Below are 22,148 nucleotides of genomic sequence, written 5' to 3'. Positions count from 1 at the left end.
CGCACACGTTTCTAGCAAGATACAGGTACCATTTCTTTCTTAAAACAGAAAAAAAATATACATAAAAAATTTTTTTTAATTGACAACTTATTAATTAACAGCGTTACTTGGACGCGTGTTTACTAAAAATTTCAAGATAACCGGAGGGAGAGCCTCGGAATAATTCCCGAGATCCTTGAAAGGGCTTATAAAAAGGGTATATAAAAAAATATAAAAAAATATATATCGCGCCGGCAAAGGATATATGGGTCAAGCAACAGTCGAGGCTAGAAAATCCAGCCGACTAACTAGCTAAATGCAGCTTGCGAGAAAAAGCGCAGCGAAGCGATGTGGCAGCTGCAGCACCGCGCGCGTTGCGGATCCTTTTATCACGTTACGCGCATCGGAGGAGACTTCGACCTTTTCCTGTACCATGCAGCCCCTACCTGTGAAGCAAGAAAGCTTCAGGGAATACAGGGGGTACCTGTGCATCGGTGGCATTTCGCGCAACTTAGGGGGGCGTCTCTTGTTATATCGGAGGCCTCTTTGTCGACGTCAGAGGCAATCGCGTTCGCTTTAATGAAATAGGCCGCACGGATAATAAAAAAAGGGATTAATCAAGAGAGGAAAAAAAAAAAAAAAAAAAAGGGAAAATAGGGTTCGCTCTACTCTCTTGCGATCAAATCCACTAAACGCGATTTGCGCAAGATTGAACTGACATTTTCCGATGTTCTATTGTTAGCATGTCGTTGTGATTATAAAACGTTACACGGCGATTTATATTAAAAAATTAATTTAAAACAGTTGAAAAAAAAAAGAGTTAAATCGCCGGGGAATGACGGTCGATTTTAACGTAACAATTCTCTACTTTGCCTCACGAGGAATATATTACGATATAAATACTACCACTTCACTTGATTACTTTGTGAAATAAGAAAGAGAAACCACTCGCTATGCTGATGTAGCACATATTTACTTGTTAAATCAAATTAATCGACCTCGAAATATTTGACTTCCTTTTCGCGTTGACTCAACCACGAATCTTATATGTTCATCAATCAAATGTAATCAAATGTATTTATTGGACGTTTACTCGAACGTTATGATTAATATTTAGTTTGTGTTACCGTAGCGGAAAGAGCCTCCCTCGGCGCGCTCTCGCAAAAAGCAGTATCGAGGGTAACAGATACCCATCGACTCTCCCTTCAACCCTTTCTCGTCTCTCTTCCCTCTGCTTTCTCGGTCTGTTCTCACTCTCGGATAGACAGAAAAACCACACCGCATATACGCGGTAGGTGTAACCAGGAGGTAAATACGGTACCAGCGAGAGAGGATGTAAATGTCAGAGGATCACGCGCTCTCGATACACGAAGAGGTGCACATACTCGAAGACATTATTTTTAAATACGTCATCGCGAAGATCGGTCCATCATATTTGTTAATCTGCCGTGTCACGTCGGCACAGTCGCACGAGATATAATGACAGAGATTTATCTTTATGCGTTAATTAATCTCTCTAATCTCTGTTGTAATCATTGTTTTAACATCAAGCCGTTTAGCAAAAAGAAATTATTTTCCTTAAGATGTTATTATCTTGAAAAAAAATATATAATTGTCATTATATCTCAAGTGACTGCTAGTGATATGCTAAAGAAGCAAATAATAGCCCAGCGCTCTAGAAATTTGATGTTGTTCCGAAATACCGTTTATGAGCAAATATAAGCTTTGTTTTATTATTATTATTTTTTAATAAGATAAAAATGACACTGACTTCTTCTAACGACATCCCAGAATGTGCAGAAAATTTAAATTTAACTATTAAATTGTATAATTAATTTAAAGTTTTCTTTTTTTTTTTTCAATAAAAATGTATAATGTAATATTTTGAATTATGTTAGAACGATAGAAGTCACGGCTCCATGTAAAGTTGCACAATTACAAGTTACCGACATAGTTAACGCGCACACAGGATACATCGATTGCTCGACGGACTTACGTTTCTTGTTGCTTAGTCGGCGCAAGAATTTGCAGAACTTTTTATAGGCAGTATTGGCTTCCTTGCCACCCAGTTCCACCGCACTTTTAGGACGTTCGTTTATTAGCACGCTCGTCGTAGCACAGAATTTTGGTCGCCGCTGCTGACACGGTTCTGACCAATCAAGATTGTTCGCCGGAGCCATGATCTAACCGATCGATCGATCAGTCACTGAAATTTCTCACGATATGTCACACTGCACCTTGTCCCTTCTCCGAATCCTATTTTCAAAGTAGACGAGAGCAAAGTTTCATTTTTATCGTGCACATTTTCACCTCATTCCTCAAAACGTGAAATTAGTTCACCATAGCTAATCATATTGCACCGCAGAGAATTTTTATAATACAATGCCTTTTTTTTTAATACTGATTTCTGTATTAATATTTTTCTATTTTATATATTTTAATTATATTATAACTTAATAGGTATTGTTTATAATTTCACTTTTAACCCTTTGAATCGCCGATTAAACAACGAGAGTTATTCCTAATTATTACTTCACATAATAAGATTAATATCATTTAATTTTTCTTACAAGGAGTCGACGATATCGGGGAAGCCCTCTTCCGTCACAGGGATTTTTCACCCACTCACGTTCGAGTGCAACAAGTGTATTTTTTTTTCCTCTTTTTTTTTCCTATAAAATACTGATAGATAAACTATTATCACTCACTCAAGTACATTTTCCCAACGATAATTAATAACGATTATTGCGTTAACTGCTTTCAATATCTTTGCACCATTTCTTCATGGAAAAGATAACTTTCTTTCGTTTTAGTCCCTTAAAAAAAGCACCGTTTCGTTGAGCTGAGCGTTTCGTTGAAATCGCGATCAGTGAGTCGCAGAGCGTAGCGGGATCGGTGTGGCTCGCGCAACTTTTCGAGGCAACTCGCGCGAGGAACAAAGCACGAGAAGATCCACGACGGGCTACCGGCATACGACTAAAGTGGAGTGCATCGCTGACCGAGCCGCCTCTCGTCGCAGCGTCACTTGCGCCAGGCGTTCGGGCCGCTCGCGGTGGGAGAACATTGCCGGAGCAGCCCTTTGTCTTTCGCGATATTTCTGTCCGCATAATAATTATAATCCCGCGCGATAATTATCGCCCGGCGTATCATCCCAAGACAGAATTTAAATTCTATTTTATCGCGGGGTACAAAAAGAAACGTATATAATATCCCTTTCATTCATGTCCCCCGAGACATGCAGGTTTCCCTCCCCCGAGGAACTGCCGATTTTCATTTTACGTAGCATTAGAACTATTTAAATTAGTATTTAAATAATATATGTAGCGGCTAATCGTGTGCTCGAATTTTTTGGTTGCGACTTGGGTGTAAATATAATTCCTTTGGAACTGGCAATCAAGTGACTGTCTTAATTTTCAATTTAAATCGCAATATTTAAAATAGGTTTAATTAATAGACTTAGAGCCGTTAAGTTAAAGGTGATTTCTGATATCGGCCGCGTTCAGCGGAAAGGAATTTCTTTGCAGCTGTTGTAAAAATTGTGAATTTAAATTTTGGAATAAATTCAAGTAAAATTAAGATCGTACGCAAATTAGATTCACAATTTTCACGACAGTTGCAGGTTTTTTCGCTGAATGCGCCCACCGTTTGTGCACACAAACGACCATGCACGTGGCAGAGGAAAAAATATAGGGATGACCGGAAGAAAGCGGCGTCTGGCAGAGTTAGTGAATAAATCGCGTCGGCCGCCGTTCGTTGGATTCTGAATTTCCGTTTACCCCGGGAATTCGCGGTACTGATTCGATTACTGATACGGTGAAATAAGGGGAACAACCTGCGAAATCTCGCGGTTGTAGATAAAGAGATATCGCTTCAGTTGAGACGATTCCCGACGAGACAATTCCTCGAATCGTCTTCAGTGAAATTGAAATCCTGGGTTTGCGAAAAAAAAAAGTTGAAAGCAGGTAAAAGCGAATTAATTCGCGTTCCACATTTTTAGCACCTTTACGTGATCGTTGGCTCGCGATAGTATCTCCGAGGGAGCTCTTTCTATTAAATGCGATAAATGTGGGGCACGAATACGAATCGCAACACGGTCACGATACACGAAGGTGATATATTTTAATATATAAGTGTGTCAAATGTGCGATAACATTGTTAAGTTAAATTATTATTAAATACGCAATAGAATGCTTTACGATATTTCATAGCTTTACATATAAAAGGCTGGAGAATTCATAAAATTTGAGACGAGAAGGTTTCTCTCTCTATATATAAAAATTTCCTTGTTTCCTTTAAATTGTTATAATAAAGACGGATGATTATCTCACATCCCGGTAATGGTTTTTCGTAACGTTACAAACGCGGTGATTTATCGGAAAATCTTCTGCGAGTCAAGCTAATTTTAATTCCACGATAGAGGAAATTTATAAACTTGACGTTATTAGACCGGAAAAAAAAAAGAGAAAAGTTTCATCCGCGGATAATTGATTCGCGGTCAACATTTACGCTCTGAACAAAATTATTCAAGTATGATACATATACATATATCTCTCTATCATGGCACGTCCAATTAATTTTACGTCCGCTAAACGAGATATTTAGATTATGACAATGACGTAGGACAGCGCGTACCCTTCGTCATGAGGACACATATTAATAATTTGACCACTAATAAGTAACAAATAATTTGCTACTTCATTGGGCCGCGATTGATTACTCTCAATAAACTTCGAGACACAGAGAATAAATTAATATATTTATGCTGCATTATAAGTATAATAACTATCGCAAATATATTTGTTCTCTTTAATCTTAATAATTTTAGTTAAAAAAAAAAAAGAGAGAGAGAGACAGAGAAAAAAAAAATCGTAAAAATAAAGTGAAGACCGAGGTGAAGATAATGCGAGCTGAAAGAAAAAAATTGAACGCTTAATTCTCGCATTCTTGTGTCGGGCAATACTAGGGAAAACGAACGCGCCGATATCGCACTGAATGGAACAGGTTAGAATATTTGCTATATTTAGCCGTTATAAGGAGATAATGTTGTAACACACAAACAAGTGGCACACGTGAGCAGCGCCCGACGCTCGTGCACACGTCTTCGGGGGAGATATGATAACGAGGAAACGCGGAGGGCACGTGGCAGGTCTTAACGAAAGCATTTACATTTATATTGCAATACTAACGTAACTATCTTAAATATTGGTTAAGTGGTTACTGGCACTTAAGTAATGTGTTAATTAAATTTCATAAATTATTTAATTTTCTGAACGTTATGACAAAGTTGTTAAATTTCACGTAGATATGGGGGGAGAAAAGAAGAAGGGGAAAGACAAACGAGAAGTACTTCGTATTCCGCGACTACAAAAATTAAGATAAGATGCTTCTAGAAATTGATAAAGTGCACGCGCCATGCCTGATCACTCGCTATCATTTTCCAAAAATAATTGATAATTCTCTCGTTTCAACGTTATAATATTTGTTATTTAATTATTTAGTGTTTAATTTTATTTCCGTTAAATATAACACATTAAAAAATGATATACGAAATATCTGCAGTATTTGGAGCTGTTCAACAGCTTTCAGTCGGTATTAAATAATAATTTGCATTTCATGTTTGCTCACAGTCTGGTATCAGAGTGACGGATAAAGGCGTGAGAGAAATAAATTTGATTAAATGGTCAGCGTTGAAAGGAAGCAAGGGGAAAGGCCGATTTTGACTGTTGATTAGTTATCGCGGACGAATGTTTGAACCGGTCGACCATCTCTGGCTCGTCACTTTTCGGGGAGACCTGGAAATCGGCCAGCACGATCTTAGCGGCCCGCATCCGCCGCTTGATGACGGCATAATTTTGGATCTAGATTAGTATAATGTGAATGAACTCTCGCGAATGGCCATCTTGAAATTTCGGTTTATTTCAATCAAAGAACGCCAGGCTTACAGAGAACCCCTGGGGGTCGCAAAAATTACCATGTGCCTGTTTCGTTGCTGATTCTTTAATCGATTGTCCGTCCCGATATTTTCTGAATGAAAATCTTAGGCTTGTGAGGTCTTTGATGAACGTTATCATCCATCTATACGCTCGCGGGGCGACGATATTGGAATGCGAGAGAAAGGTGAAAGAGGAATAGACTTCGATCGTTAAGTGCCCTTGCGTCAGATCTCCGCCAACGTCGTCAGTCAAATAGTGTATCGGTAAGTAACGAGAATAACCGTACGTAAACGCGGGACGGTCTATTTATATCGCCGATCAGCTGCGCAAATTGATCATAACTCAATTGCCAGACTGGCTGCACGTCCATCAGGCATCGTCGCGCAAAAACAGGCATTACAATGTAAATCTGTCTCGACAACGGAATGCATTAAACTAACTTCTGTATTAAGAGACCGTTCTAACTTTCCGATAAATTATTCTATCAGACAATCACATGTCCACTTTCGTGGGTGTGTTTTTTTTATTTAAATACTTTTATATAATAGATAAATTTATCGTGAAGTTGGAATAATTCTAAATGTCAGCCATAAATGTTACAATTGGCTTTTAACTTTTTTTTTTTTTAATCTTTATTTTATATAACACGCTTTTAATAATTATTTCCAAGAAAATGCATACAAGTGGCACATGCAGGATGTGTGATTTAACATACTGACCCTGGCGTGGCGTGAATCATCGATTGCAACACGGATATATCGCGGCAAAACCGTGCTGGGTGCCCTTCGATATGTAACAGATCATTATTAGGCACGTTTCTCAGAGTGGAAATTAAACTCTACTTATGATCGAGGTGGACAGAGTTCACGATGTTGTACGCTTGACTTTAATGCGAAGATTAAGGTAAAGATGCTATACATAGCATTACGATTATTTTTTTGTTGCCTCTGGCTATGTCTTTTCTCGTTTCTTTCAAGCGTAGTAACTCACGCATAGTTACTCGTGGCTGTTACGGTTGGGTTCAAAAGTAGCGATATTCTTCTTTCAGGGTACTAGTATAAGAATTATCGTTGTTTGTAGATAAGATTGCGACCGAACTAAGAGGAAGTTCAAAGATATTTTGTACAAACCGCGATTGCGTCGTAATAAATTGTCGATGCACTCAGTTTCTTTTTTTTTAATTTTTTTTTTTATGCAGTGATGAACGTCAACGGAAATCATTTTGACGCAAGAGACGATGCATACGTGGCATTTGACTTTTCGTTCACATTACGTATACATGACGAGTCGCGGAAATCGTTTAGTGATACGTTTGTCGCCCTCATTTCGAGACGCGATTTTACGCAGTTGCCGCACGATGATATTCGCTTTTTTTTTTTTTTTTTTTTAGAAAAAAATTAATATATGTTAAAATAAGGGCAACTTAATTATTATTCCGTTCGAACTTATATTAAAAACAGATTATTATAAATATTTTACACATTAATTTCGTTACACAAATAAAGTTAATAAAATAGAAATAAAGAATAAAATTCTTCCAGATTTTAACGCGTGAAAAAATTGTGAGTATAATAAAAATTTTGTGGGTAACATCGTCTTGATTATATTGGTAAAATTTATAGTGTACCCATTAGAACTAAACTTCGGTGAGAAAAAGCATTCTGTCGTCGTTCTGACACACGTCGGGATTTTAAAAAATAAAGAAAAAGCAAACAAAGATCAGACCAAATTGAAATATGAACCGCTGCGATGACTACTATAGAGTACTATGTGCACGTGTCACATTATGTATGTACACGCACACACGTGTATGTCCACAGATGTTTCGTACTCGTGAGTTTCATTTTACTAACAGATTCTTCGATAAATTTAAACCTTGCATACCTTTACTTGTAATTTGAAAAATGTGGATATTTGCGGAGTAACAAGCAGCTTTTCGACTCAAGTTTTGCGCCTATGTTTAGTCTTTTATTTTTAATATTTCCTCAACGCTATGCAGATTCCATATTCTTCTTCGCAATTTTACGTAACCTTTTCTGAAGTTTTTATAAATTTCTAATAATCGTTAGCCTTGGAAAAAAAGTGCCGTAAGCGGCTAGTGTCGTCATGGTTATAGGAAATATTGGCACCTGCCGCAACGTGACGTCAGGTGCGACGTCACGGTGTAACTATCTTGATCGTTTGCCAATAATTCCGATTTGTCGTCACAATGAAGGCAGCCCCTTTAAAACTACAAATCTCAGTGGAAAATTGATCGTATACGAGCCGAGCGAAAGATGAAAGGCGGATGGCGAAGCTATCGAACACCGAATGGACTGCACGCTTCGAAACACTATTATGTCTCGCTGTGTGGGATTCATGTGTAAAGATTCATTAAATTTTTCATGCATAAGTATCGCTTAACATGTCTATAGATGCGAAAAACAACGCGGTAAAATCAATGCCAAATTGCGCATAAACGGTTTAGTTTCTGGAAAATATTTTCACTATATTTTGCTGCCGGCGGCAATTCGCTTAAGCGCACTGAAAAAAATTTTTAACCCGAATACATTCTTTTTCTTTTAATCATTCCGTCTATTAAAATTGCGATAACGCCATGACTATTAATAGACTCGGTTACCGGTGACACATGTGCCGCGAGAGTTTTCGTTTAAGCTCTATTTTCGTGATCAAAAAACTGGCGTACTTTCAAAACGAAACAATGAATAACGTCGATATGCAAATTTACAGCCCGTCATTATGCGCAGGAATTATTTTTAATAAATTGGCACAGCGTGACAAACACTTGAAATATAAAATATGAACAAGCCGCGAAAATATTTTAATTAAAAAGAAATATATCAACTGCATTTTTAATTATTACTTCTGCTTTTCGTACGTATCAATATTTATTTTTACCAATTTTATCTTATCGAATTCGGCGAGAATGAGAAAATTAACTTATCGCAAAATATTTTTCACATCCTTCTGGCGTTCGATGAATTAAACACTTGTCCGTGTATCGACAGGCAAGATGTAAGAGATCGATGGAAAATTACAAATTGTAAAAATAACAGGGAAAGTAGCGTAGCAAGAAAATTTATGTTTACATTGGCGATATTGCGGGAGAGTCATATTTATACATCAATTCTAAATAAATCATCCTCCCAAGTCAAAATGTTCCACTACAAACTCTTGTTGCTTTAACGTTGTCGAATTTCAGTAAGCAGATCGAAATATTCCATAAATCAATATTTTTATGTACCTTTTAATTACCGGAAAAAAAAAGACTAAAGTGGCTTTGATCCTAATTAACAAAAAATATTTTAAAAACGATAGTTTTTAAGATAGAATGATAGAAATGATTCCTATATGATCGACATACGTTGATTGTACTTTGCTCAAAAGTAGATAAAGTTCGTTAGTTACAATCACTTGCAGCAGAGACCCGCAATGTCGAAGACTGATCGTTTATTAGAGTTCATATTCTAACAACAGCGGCATGCCACGCGAGTCATCTATTAACGTTTGTTACAAGTTCACGATGCTTGTGAATTGGTGTAATCAACATGCAGCATGACAAAATCGTCACAAATGTTTAACATTATTGAAGATAACTGCTAAAAACCACATACATAATTTTTTTTCTCTTTTTCTTTTAGACCTTTTTACGCAAGAAAACGCAATTGCTAATAGAACGTACGAACGTCATTACGTCCTCTAATATAAAGATATCCTTGGATAATTACACGGAAAGAAGCTAATGACTTTGTAGTGCCACCTACCGACAACGGCAAACATTTAATGTTACAAGACGCTATTTTGTCCGACAATGAGTTACCAGTGTGACGTTTGCACAGCTGCAGATATTAATAATTGCTTTTACTACTGATATTTCAATACTAAAACATTTGCCGTTTATTAATCGTGCTTTTGCAACGCATTAATAAAGCGTTCAAATTTTGTGAAACTCGACAGAAGTGGAATTCAATAGTCTTCGTAAATAAATGTAAAATAAATAATGTATTAATTCACGAATATAAAATACATTATCGGAGAACGATTTTGTTTCTTTCAACGTATTTCGATGTAGCGTACATATATTGACTGCCCGTGTCCACGTGTGTTGTAAAAAAAAAAAAAAAATGTCCGCGAAATTTACAGTTTTCATAATCATCTTGCGCGCAATTGGCCTACTTTGTTATCGTGCGATACCACGAGATGACGCGCAAGAATGGCGCCACACGATTGGCACGTGTCACTACTTTTCACCACAGCATCTTCCAGATAATTTCGACTGAACTCCGTTCAGCTCGACCGGTACGAACGCTGTTCGGTATTTACAACTCTAAAATAATCGGCGAACTAAAAGAATTTCTAATCAAGATTGATAGATAAATAATCGGATTAATTAGATAAATAAATCTTTTCTTTGGCGCGGTTACCGTGCGAACCTTTCAAGCACGACTTGGGCCATTTTTAGATTGGGCCCCAAAGGGCTTTGGCCTTTCCTCGCCCACACGTATTCGCCTTTTATCCGTTCGTCAGCTTTGTTTCCGACTTTTGGTTAAAATCAGCATTCGAGGATTTTATCGTCCGGAAGAAGTTGGTTGCCTTAATTCATAAAATGTCGGTTGTACGTTGTAAACCCGAGCGCAACGGATTGTCTTTTGGCTCGTACCAATGATACCGTAAATCAACTTATTCGCCAAGAATACACTAGTCAGCTAAGAATATACCGATGCAACTAATAGCGATCGCGTATTCTCTTTCGTGGAGGCGGAACTATCTTTAGCTCGGGTGGTTACTATGCGACCCTTTTCATTTAATGTAATAATGCAAAAACTTATGCGAAATGTCTGGAACAGAAAAATGTTCGGCCGATGAAAGTTACACGGCGAATCAGGGCTTTCGTCGAAGGATGGATTGACGGTAACAATAGCGGGCGTTCTCCGCGATCATCCGTGGAGAACAATGGTGTCCTGCGGACGCGAAACACAAACGCGAGCACCGTGCAAACAACAGCGGATTTCTATTTGCGGCAAGAACATTCATTTATTGATTCGACAGCATATCGCGGTCTGCTACTTCTCTAATCGACGGAAAACCGGAGAATGCCCGCTGGCGATTTAAGTTAAAACTACCAATTTCGGAACTTTTGCCAACAGAACTTTCCGAAAAGCGACTAGAACTAGCGAATCTCGAGTGTTGGTAAAATTTTGAATTTTTTCTCCTCTACTTTAATTTTGGATCGCTTTAAACTGCAAAGCTCTTTGTAAAAACAGTTGAGAAGTAGAGAAAAAGAGATAGAGATAGAGAGAGAGAGAGAGAGAGAGAGAGAGAGAGCTGTCGCAAGGCATTCAAAACTGATTTTCTTTAAAAAAAAAAAAAAAAAAAAAAATTAGAGAAGGGGCAAACTTCATAGACGTCTGATTCGTCCAAGATGCAACTTTTTTCCAAGACGCACAGAAAGAGTTTAAAAATATAACGCGTCAGCAGACGCAACTTTATAGCGCGTCGTAACGAAGCTATTTTTAAAGGCGAACGTGCAAGGCACGGATATTTACAACCAGCGTTGTAAAAGGGTTGATTCTTGTGAAGAAAAAAAGTATAAAAGTACATTGCCACGCTTTTTATTAAAATAACCGTAAAAAAATTGTTCATTTAATTCCCTTTAATATCTCTATAATATTTAACTTCTTTAATATTATCTTCGACAATATATTAAATATAAAATGAATAAGAAAACTTAAAATTGATTTCTTTCTATCTACTTTAATAGTCTTTTTTTTTTTCTTTTCGGTTTCATACAAGTTATATATATTTTACGTATAATCTCTTTAAAGCAGTCTCTTTAAAGTCTCTTTTTCTACGAAACGATTTAAGATTCCAAGAAAGAATAAATGGCACTGATAAAATCATCAGGCCGTTACACCTTGAAGCTCGCTAACGAGCGTCAAAAGCTCAGCTGTGCTGTATATTGTACTCGAATTTAACACGGTGACCTTGAGTGATCGATATCGAGGTGTCGAGAGTATCTTTGAAAATGGCAGGCATTATTAACCCGACGACTTTCAAACTTACCTCAAACAATATGTAATTGGAATTCGTAAAATCGAATGCATAAGCGAATAACTTTAAATAATTTACGACCGTAAATTATTTAAAAAAATTTAACATAATTTAATAGTAATGAGCTAACACGCGTACGTCTCTCTTTTTTTATTCCTTATATCTTACTAACCTTCGACGCGGGTTTTAATTGAATTTAGTTGAAACTAGAATGCCTAAAATAATATTAACCTTTTTTTCTTTACTCCTTATTTCTGTACACCTTACGTCTTATTAGTTTTCGATGCAAATTTTAATTGAATTTAGTAGAACCAAAAGATCTAAAGCGAAATTAATAAACTTTCATTTTTTTCCGTTTTTTTTTTTTTAAGTCGCCGGACTAGGGCGTTTGCAGCGTACGTCGGACCGCGTTACCGTCATTTCGGGATGAAACGATTTCTGTTTTAGCGTTGTTACCAAGCGTGAGCAATCTCGCGATTGGGCTAACCCGAAGAAGAATCGATCGAGGCAATAAAGGTTAAGAGGAATCGGGATGCATATGAAATACGATCCCTTTTAGACTACCAGTCCGCGGAATAAGTCTGATTCGGGTCAGGATAGTTCGCTGCCGCCACCGCGAGGATAATCGATCCTCGGTGCAATCGAAGAGGTCGTCTCCGCGCTCCGCCTGGCAACTGCGTCAATACGCAATTACTTGCTCGACCATCAGCTCCGATTATTTATACATCGAATCGGTCGGTACTGTTGTCCGTCTGTTATCGAGATAAGTCACGAATAAAGATGCAACAGACAAGGATCATTATCTTCGATCACACATATATATAATATATATAAAACTGCCGAAACAAACTCAACTTTCGTTATCAGTAAACTTTTCCAAAAAGTATTCATTTCCAAAATTTCAAGAAATATTTATTTACACTAAGTGAATTAAGTTCTCAACTCGGTTCTCAAATAAGAGAAATTTTTATAACGATAAATTCTTATATTTTTATTCAATTATTCGTGATTTATCAATGGTGCTCGGTCAATCACATGTCTGGCGGGGTATTTTTGTTTAAAGCGTGTGTCTGCACGTCTGCGAATTGTCATGCGCGTTTTAGCGTGACGCATAATTGAACAAATCGAAAGAAATGAGGTATGGAGTTGACCGACCGATTGTGCTAGAAATAAGCGCGATTTCCATCATTCTGACGTTAAATTACGACAGTAATTCAGACAATAGCGAGTCAACAATGTAATAATTAATTGTACTTTTCATACAATTTAGGAATATATTTTAAAAAGAGAATTTGATTGCTACGAATGCTTCAAATAAAATTGCTATATAAAATGGAATGGTAATAAAATGTCGAGCAAAAAGCAGATTGTGTAATAGACTAAAAAATTCATTGAAATATGCGTATAGTTTGTCGAATACTTTAATATTGTAGAAACACATTGACCTAGATCTCAGACACGTGAATCGGTAACGTGATCGACCCTCTTTACAACGCAAACAGCCTCGGGGAGAGGGGACGAGAGGGGTTCGCAGTTCTTCAAAGATGGATCGATCAATTGTAATAAAAAAATATATATATATTTAGTACGTTCCATTTCCGCGAACGTTTATAAGTAATGTAAAACAGAGAGTTTCTCTAAATAATATAATTTTATAAGAAATTCAAACAATTAAGATATCTATAATTTTTCAAATAAAATTAATCATAAAAACAAATTCGTTTTCTAACAATTTTCGACCAATGTGAATACATACCTATCTGTGACATCACATTAAAATTATTTACATCAAAATAAATTAAGCAACGTCTTCTATTATTAAAAATAATGAAAACCGACTAGAAAATAAATGTTAAATCTAACCGTAACTGATAGAAATCATAAACTTTCGCGATTATTACTACTGATAATGTTCACCTAGTCGTATATTACAAAAGAAAATACGTGCGATTAAATTATGCGTTTTTAATTGCATTAGAAGGTTACGGACGTACGCAGGTCGCGTGCGCCAAAGATAGCAATGCGATTGCGTTGCTCGTGTCACTATTTTTGACAGAAGCACACTCCCTCATCGCTGACAACACGGAAGTTTCAACTTATCTCTGTTTAACATTATCATTTCAGAAGCTCGATCTGCGATTTATCGCAGTAAAATTGCCCGGTAATGTTCCCTTTATTTTTGCTCGTCATTCCCATGCCAAGATAACGATCGCTGTGTATAATATAATGATGCATAATTTTTCCTATTAAAGTTAATGTCAACTGAATTATTATGATTGCGTAGCTTTAGATCAAGACAAAGGATCAATTGAAAATTGAGGACTAAGCTTACTTTTGATAGACGCAACGTAATGAATTACAACTCAAGCGACGCGCTTACGAAAGTCAAAGTAGAATCATTGCCGTCGCCTATTTACGCCTACTATCACCTGCTACACCGCGGTTATTCGAGCGGCAATATCTCACAGATAATCCATTTGAATGGCAAATTATATTACGTCCTTGGCGAAACATAGGCCACTTGGTAGCGTCTTAAATGTGTAACGATACACTAACTCTTAGCACGAGGTAAAGCGTGCGAATAAAACAGACGATCTTCGACCAATGTAACAAGCAATAACTTCATAATCAGATATTTTCATGAAACACTTTTTACAATTAAAAAAAAAAAAAAAAACATTAATTCTGACTCATAAAGTGATTGTGAAAGAACGACCATTCTTGCACAAAGAAAAACCTTGTGACTAGCCAATAGAATAGAATACAAGAACTATGTTGAAGATGCTCTTCTGATTTTCTCAATATAATCTCTACATAATTTAACTCCATATATAGTTCGGCATATCGATTAAAAATTATGCAAGCGTTATGCAAGTTCAAGGCGGTAACGGTTTATTTTGCCCAGTCCGGCGCATGTGGATTGCACGGTAAGATACATGATTTATCCTGTGCCGTTACATAAATTGCTCCGCCAATGAAAAAGTACGCAACGCGGAGAAATGTTTATTAAACGAAGGCGCAATTAGGCTTCTGGGTTACCTGAGAGTAATTAAGCTGGATTTATTCTCACGTTTATTCTCCCGTTTATTCTCTCACGTATGAAACCACAAAGTTTTCAATATTGAAACTTAAGCACCGGCGATTGAATGAATATTAAACGCTACATTGACACGATTCTTTCCTTAAACAATGACACAGCACCCTTTGAACTCGTTTCATTATTCGCCTCGGAGTAGTGGAATCCGCTATTCATTCGTCTGTTACATTTTGTTTCTATCGAAGAAAGCTCCAGTTAATTGTTGACTAATAATAAACGTGTGGTACTGTTTTACTCCAATACTTCGTGCATTATTTGTATTTTTTTTTCTTCTTTAATAATTTTAAAGGCTTTAAATTGCCAAGAGAGCTTATTGAAATAATGAACGACGCGAGGATTAATGAACGTTGCGTGTGCATATAAGTTTCTTTCTTTTTTCTTTTTTTTTAAAGATTAAAAAGAGATTTCTATAGAATACAGATCTAGTAATTGTGTTAGAGCACGTTATAGCTTTTTATTCCGCGTAATGGATCATAGTGCACGTTGCATGTAATGTGATTAATGTGCTGCGTTAGCACATACGTAAATCAAACACTCGCCAAAAATGTAATGTATATATGTATAATCGGATTTTCACGCGCGTATATAATACTGTCACGGCCATCGAATTGCGTCGACACGATTATGATCGTGAGTGATGAAAATAATCATCGTGAAAATAAGCGCGCGTGTAATTGAATCGGTCGCAAGTTAGTAATATCGTTAGATAAAAATTTCACTCGAAATCAATTACGGATTATTTATTATTTGAATTTTTTGTGAGAAGTAAAACTTTTTCCGTGCTTTTGTATTTTACGGCATCACTTAATAAAAAATGTCTTGCTCGGTTAATTTTATTTTTTAAATATTTGTACGATTAATTCTCATTTAAACAAAGAGTGTTAATGAGTGTTCTAAAGAAATAATGTAGTTATCTTAAAAAAATATAAATTAAATTTTTATAATTTTCTGATAATGTTTTATGATCTTATTACAAATTTTATTAATTTAATATCAAAATGTTAATTTTATAAGACAATGAGTCATCAAATCCGAGCAAATTATCAGAATACAATAAAACGATCAAACAAAAACAAATTAATGTGATAATTAGCAGCAAAATACGCTGAATGTACAATCACGTATTTGATATTGCCGCTCATTTAATGTATCCAGAAATATAATACGTTTAAAAGATGTTAGATGATCTTCAAAAAGAACGACTTGTAATATTTTAATGTTTTTCTCGCCATCTCATTAATTTTAAATCCGACAGTCGAAAGAAATCGTCTGTACTTTTTCGTTGCATTTTGTGGCATTCACGAAGTCCTCGATAAGCATATTCAGAATAAAACAAAAGTAACGTTAAAAGATTAAATTTCTCGCACAGAAGATTATGACGCAGAGAGAGGGAGAGAGAAAATGTCAGAGAACGAACGAACGAAGAAAGAAAGACATCTTTGCACCTTTCAACTGCACCCTTTTACAACTTCGTGCACCTCGTCATTATAACCATACTATTTCGTATCCTTTTTACACTTTTATACTCTACATCCAAACCGTGCGCTCGATTGTCGTTGAGAAGAAAAAAAAAGCTAAAAAGAAAATAATAAAACGCGTAGAAGAGAATAGAAAATCCAGAGGTTAGTTCTACTACAATTTATCGCGTTCGAGGAATAAACCTTGGAATAAACGATGAGTGTGCGCGAGAAAAAAGAAAAAAAAAACCGACCGAAAGTAACGACAGAGAGACCGAGACACCTAATTCTGCGGTGAGAGTCGTGCAACTAGAACGAACGAAAGATCGAAAGAAAGGGAGAAAGAGTAAAAGACGCGAGAGGTTATGGTACTTACTGCTAATCTTCATGCCGCCGAGGGGCGGGTTTGCGGGCGGCTTGTTACCCTCGGCGAAAGAGGTGGTTCTCGGTCGTCCGCTCATTCTGAAGCTCTCTCGACCGCCTCCACCTTCGCCTCGACACCAGCACCGCGACTCGTCGAGGGTTGCGACTTCGCGTCCTCTCTCTTTCTCTCGGCCGCTGCTCCCGCCGTGTCTCCTAGGTTAGGTCGGCCGGTACTGCTCCGGCTGCTCTCTTTCTCGTCCACCGCCAGCGCCCGAAGTTAGCCCCGATATTCGCCGTCGACACGTCGTTTTCTCCGTCGTCAACACCACCTCGCACATCAATGACAGTCGCACACGCGATTATCACATCGCACGAGAACGCGCGCGAGCGCGCGCACTTTCTTTCTCTCTCTCTCTCTCTCTCTTTCCTTCTCTTCTTGTCGGCCCTCTTTCGACTCTCTTTTCGCGTTTTCTACTTTACGTTGCACCACGACGTCTTATCGACGAACGGAACGACCACGGAACGGGAAAGGACGAACCCGAAGTTGCGGAAAGCGAAAGGAGATGAAACCGCGAGACGGTACTGTTCACGTTCACGCGGGTGGGCGACGATTTTTCTTTTTTATCTTCCTGCGTTCGCGCAATACGCGCGCGCAGCGACACCACCGACGCGGCTAGTCGATCCGCGCCGTGTGCCCGTCGAAGGCACCAGCACACCTACTTCACGGAGGCCTCAGCTTACGCGCGTTTCTCTCTTCTCGTCGTCGTCGTAGGCGACACCACCCTCTTTTTCGACACACTGACGCGCACTCTCTCGGCGACGACGGCCTAGCTTCCTGTTCGCGCTGCTGTCACGGCGGTGCGGCGGTGAGCTGATCCAAAGCGCGGTGCCGTCAGCCAATGAACGGCGGCGGCGGGGGAAGGGCGAGTGCGCTGCGGAGCGCCGCTGGCGAGCAACGAGGGGTGCGTGCCAACGTCGTGGCGGTGGCGGCGGCGGCAGACCGACGTTTTCGGGACGGCTTTTACGCCACTTCACGGTTCCGCGTCGAGACGCACTCTCTGCTACCTTCGTCGTCGTTGCCGATCGCAGACGTGCGGCCTCCGCGAAACTCGCTTTTCTGCGGTTAACGTTGCGTCGATCGTCCTCCGTACTCTATCTCACTGCTATCTTCACTCCGTTCTCGTTACACCGTCCTCCCGTTTCCTTCTCTCTTTCTATCTCACTCGCGCCGTCGCGCCACGGTCCGTCTGTCTCACTCGCGCACCCGTTCTCTTTCTCTCTTCCTCGCGCACTATCCTTCTCTTCCTCGCTGTCTTTTCTTTCTATGTCCGTCTCTCTCTCTCTCTCTCTTTCTCTCGCGGCAGAGCCTCGTCACTCGCTGGTCACTTGCGATACTCGCGCTAATGTCTACTCCTCGTCGTCGATATCTGACAGACTCTCGTATCGCCGCATGTCGCCGCGATGCGAAAGTCAGGGAAGCGCGTAATTCGCTGACCGAGAAGAATGATCGCGGCTACTGCGCTCTTCTCGACAGGAGGTCGCCGTCGCCGTCGCTGCCGTTCGTGCGCTGTTTCTCCTCCACTTCTTCCTCGTCGCCGTCGTCGTCGTCGTCTTCGCGTTCAATGCCCGTAGTCGATCGGCACTGTTTTTCCTTCTCCCTTTCTCTGTCTCGCTTCCTCCGTGTCTCACTATCGCTGGTCGCGGGCACCGGGACAGGGCGACATAGGTCAAGTTCTCGCAGCAGCTTCCTCGGTATGTCGCGATGACGCGATGGACGCGCGCTGGTTAATATCGAACGCGGTGAAAAAGGTAAAAGAGGCGCGCGCGCGTCACACGGCGATGGTAACGTTGAACGATGCACGGCGATCAGCGACGACCTCTCTTTGCCTCCGTCGTCGTCGTCGTCGTCGTCGTCGTCGAACAGCAGCACGGCAACACCACACCAACCATTAGATTTTTCGATGCCTCCTCCTCAGACATTGACCCGTTCGGGCGAGATCGGACCAGTCGAGCGCCGACGGAAATAATCGAACGTGACGTCAGTCCCACCCCGCCCTGCCCCTTGTCCAGGAAGAAAGAGTGAGAGGATGAGCCGCACGAGAACGGTGTTCCGCCGAGTGCGCGTTGGCGCCACCAGCACGATTTGCAGTTGCTGTCACGTCGCTCGTGTCGCGCGCCGCGCTGTCATTTGCATGAGCGGCCATTACGTAGTGCGATTCGAATTTCGAGCAAAAGTGCAGCTCCTACGACGATGGAAGCCGCCGGGTATTATACGGGTGCGCATCATAGAATAAATCGTACAGTAAAACTGTTTTATCTTTGTCGTTCGAGTATTTATAACAATTTTCCCAAAAAAAGCATCACTAACCGTCACAGTATATCGTCGATCTCTCAAGAAATACAATTAATTTCACATAATTTTTTCTTGTGACGTCTTATCATTGTTGTCTGTCAGCAACAAGCATACATTTCTTAAATGCACACAAGTTTCATTACCGCGCGTCCCACAGATAATAATACCTCTGACTTTATTCTAAACGAGAAAAGCAAATCTACTTATCAACCATTACTCACGCAGCAATTTCAATTATGCAATTATCTTCGACGTGCAGAATTTATCCTCGACAGGAATCTTCGACGATGCGATCGTGTCGGTAACGTAAAAACCTAAAATATCGTCGCGTTTCTAACCCGGTAGTGCACTAGCGTCGTCTGGTACTAGGAATCGCAACCAGGCGTTCCTTCTCCCTCCAGAACTCGGATGCTCCGTATCGTCGCCGGCGTTGGTGCCCGGTGGCAAACTGGCAAAGCGCGGGCTACGGTTTAAGTTGCATTTTAGATGCGAACGAACGCGCATCTCTCTCTGTTTCAGGCACGCGGCTACGCCGGGCTAACGTTTCGCGAGTATCGGCCGCGCGCGTACAACTTGTGTGACGATTGTGAAAGAACCCGAGACGCGGATCGTGACACGGGAGTTGACCGGTGAGTTTTCAACATTTATGTCATCTATGTGTGTGCTTTATCTTGAATCCAGCAGCCCGGAAACTTGCGCCGAGATTCCGTACGTGCGCGTACCATCCGCGATTTCGCGTCGTAGATGTTCGCCCCTTTTAATCGCGTTCCACTTGGATTCAAATGTAGGAGAGAGCAACAAATCTTCTGTGTCTCGAGCTGTTTACCAGCCTTTTTCCATGTCAGTGAACCGGATAGATGTATAGTTTCCTAGATCAGCATTTTTGTACAATCGAGGATCCTTTGACCGATTAAACCTGAAAAAAAAAATCAATTCTACTGTTTCGAATTCTGTTGTTTTAAAGGAGAACTTCAAATAAATATCTGCAGTGATGCAAGGTTTAAAATAAAATAACTTTTTATTTTGTGTTTGCTTTTTTGACGTGCAACGACTATTCTGATCAGTTTTGTTACGCTTAATACACTTTCGACACGTGTCGATCGAATCAAATAACGTGCATCAAGAATAAAAAAATAAAAAAAAAATAATAATAAAACTTACGATCCGTTTCTTCTATTATGATGATAAACGCGAGTTAGTTTTTGTGTTCGTGATTCAATACTGTGTCATCATTTCGAAAACCACTTTTATTTTATTTATTTCAGGCACTGCAATTATTATTTATTGCAATGTTTTTTTACTTTTTTTTTTCAATACGCTTCTTAGAATAAATGATAACGGCAGACGAATGTGGGATTAAAAGCACGAGTAAATAGGTTTTGTTTTAGCGACAGCATTAAAACACAGTTCAATTATACACATTTTTTTCTACGAGAAAATATATTCTGAGAGAAATCCTTTCATTTTCTCTTATAACTCGAGGGAAAATAACTCGTCTACGACATTTTCGTGAAGGGAAAGATCGGCTCGACAATGGCCGTGGAATCCGCAATTGAAAAGAAATATATCTTTTATATCGCGGTTGATCCGGAACACCTTTGTATATTTGACAGGAGAAGAGGGGGGCTTTGAAAAAAGAAAAGAGAAAGAGTGCGCGAAATATGCGGAAAGTACGATCGAAACGAACAAATATTCCGAGCGTTTCTCTGAATATTTCAACCCTTTATCACATTGTTTTGCGCCAGTTTTCAGCGAGTGACGTTTCCCGATTAAAATCTGCGATGTTTTGCATATGGCACGTTCGTTCCGGAACCTGCGTGGTGATCGATTATTCGAGTTTCCGTCAATTAAAAAGTTAATAAAATAATGCGCTCCGTGGTAAGCATTATTTAAGAATTTCCCTAACGCGCGCGCTTTTCTTGTTTACGCGAAAGCAAAATAATTGTTTTCGTATAGAAATTAATAGAGCGAGCAATAGAAAATAATTCGTAAAAGAAGCGCTAATGTAACGTGACGTAACGTACGTAGGTGTATTTATTGTGTATACGCGCCGTCGCGTCGGAAATAAACTTCTGCGCGCCCTTAAAATTGAGCATTAAAAATCCACGGGTTATCAAGCAGCTACAGCGGCATTATATCTTTGTCAGATCTCGTCAGCGTGAATTAGCCTCATCCTTTCGGTGCCGCGAGCCGGCCAAGTTTCAACGTGGAAAGATCGTTTCTCTCTCGCGCGCCCGGGCGTCTTCCGTTTCTGCCGAGAATTCCTACACTCCCGGAAGACTGGATGCAGGGTGCGTTCCCCGCTCTTTTTCATTTTTATTTTCTGTTAAAAAATAATGAAAGAGAACCCATGCCGCGCGCCGTAGGTAGGAAAAAGCTTCGCCCTTAAATATATATATATATTATATACATGACGTGAAAGAAGCCGAGATGCTACGATTCTTTGCGTGTCGCGACGCAAATATAATCGCATTCATTGCCGCTGAAAGGGTAAAGAATTCGTATGCGGTGCAACGACCTGTCGCGGTTTCCTTCCCGGCATTAATACGTCAGGACACCGTATACGCCTTTCGCGGCGACAATACGCGTGGATTATCGGCCGGTTCTCACGTATTATTCAAATCGCACGGAATAATGTAAAGAAACACGCGAGAGATTTGTCCTTAAGCCCCCTCTCGTCATTTCTCGTCCGGTTTATTAATGCGAATTATATCATAATGAAAATTCAATAGTGTAATGCACATTATCGGACATCATCTCATTACGGACTCCCACTAAACTAAATTCAAGTCTTCGGTGTAAATATATGATGATAGTGATCAGGTTTCCGCGAGGGCCGTTGCTCGTTTAATGGATATCGATGGCAGTAGCATAGTAAACAGGTTCAAAATCCAAAATGAATCTAAAGCAGGTTT

The 22,148-nt window shown here is 39.5% G+C and overlaps 2 protein-coding genes and 1 long non-coding RNA gene across 9 annotated transcripts in view; 1 reads left to right on the top strand and 2 right to left on the bottom strand.

Annotated features, from left to right (window-relative positions):
• The window catches only part of LOC139105518 (glycogen synthase kinase-3 beta), a 32,643-nt gene extending 13,780 nt beyond the window's left edge, over positions 1 to 18,863 (bottom strand). For 2 of the 6 annotated variants that reach the window (XM_070661698.1, XM_070661681.1), the window contains exon 1: positions 1,976 to 2,973. In XM_070661698.1, coding sequence (XP_070517799.1) covers positions 1,976 to 2,159 — 184 coding nt within the window. In that variant the 5' untranslated portion in view covers positions 2,160 to 2,973. Of the gene's footprint in view, positions 1 to 1,975; positions 2,974 to 16,889 lie in introns of those variants that run through there. The other 4 variants (XM_070661689.1, XM_070661702.1, XM_070661710.1 and 1 more) reach the window with 4 other exon arrangements.
• A 100-nt stretch (positions 18,864 to 18,963) lies between these two features.
• The window catches only part of Con (leucine rich repeat protein connectin), a 103,324-nt gene continuing 100,139 nt past the window's right edge, over positions 18,964 to 22,148 (top strand). The window contains exons 1-2 of one of the 2 annotated variants that reach the window (XM_070661598.1): positions 18,964 to 19,156; positions 19,753 to 19,862. The gene's annotated coding sequence lies outside the window, so the exon portion shown is untranslated. Of the gene's footprint in view, positions 19,157 to 19,434; positions 19,863 to 22,148 lie in introns of those variants that run through there. The other variant, XM_070661588.1, reaches the window with a different exon arrangement.
• The window catches only part of LOC139105654 (uncharacterized), a 51,997-nt gene continuing 49,740 nt past the window's right edge, over positions 19,892 to 22,148 (bottom strand). Inside the window, exon 6 of the long non-coding RNA XR_011546221.1 lies at positions 19,892 to 20,149. This is a non-coding gene — a long non-coding RNA (uncharacterized lncRNA). The remainder of the gene's footprint in view (positions 20,150 to 22,148) is intronic.

Source organism: Cardiocondyla obscurior, linkage group LG01, assembly GCF_019399895.1.
Source record: "Cardiocondyla obscurior isolate alpha-2009 linkage group LG01, Cobs3.1, whole genome shotgun sequence".
NCBI classification, from domain to species: Eukaryota; Metazoa; Arthropoda; class Insecta; order Hymenoptera; family Formicidae; genus Cardiocondyla; species Cardiocondyla obscurior.
The sequence above is the reverse complement of the archived record's forward strand: the minus strand, read 5'-3'. Positions and strand labels throughout refer to the sequence as shown.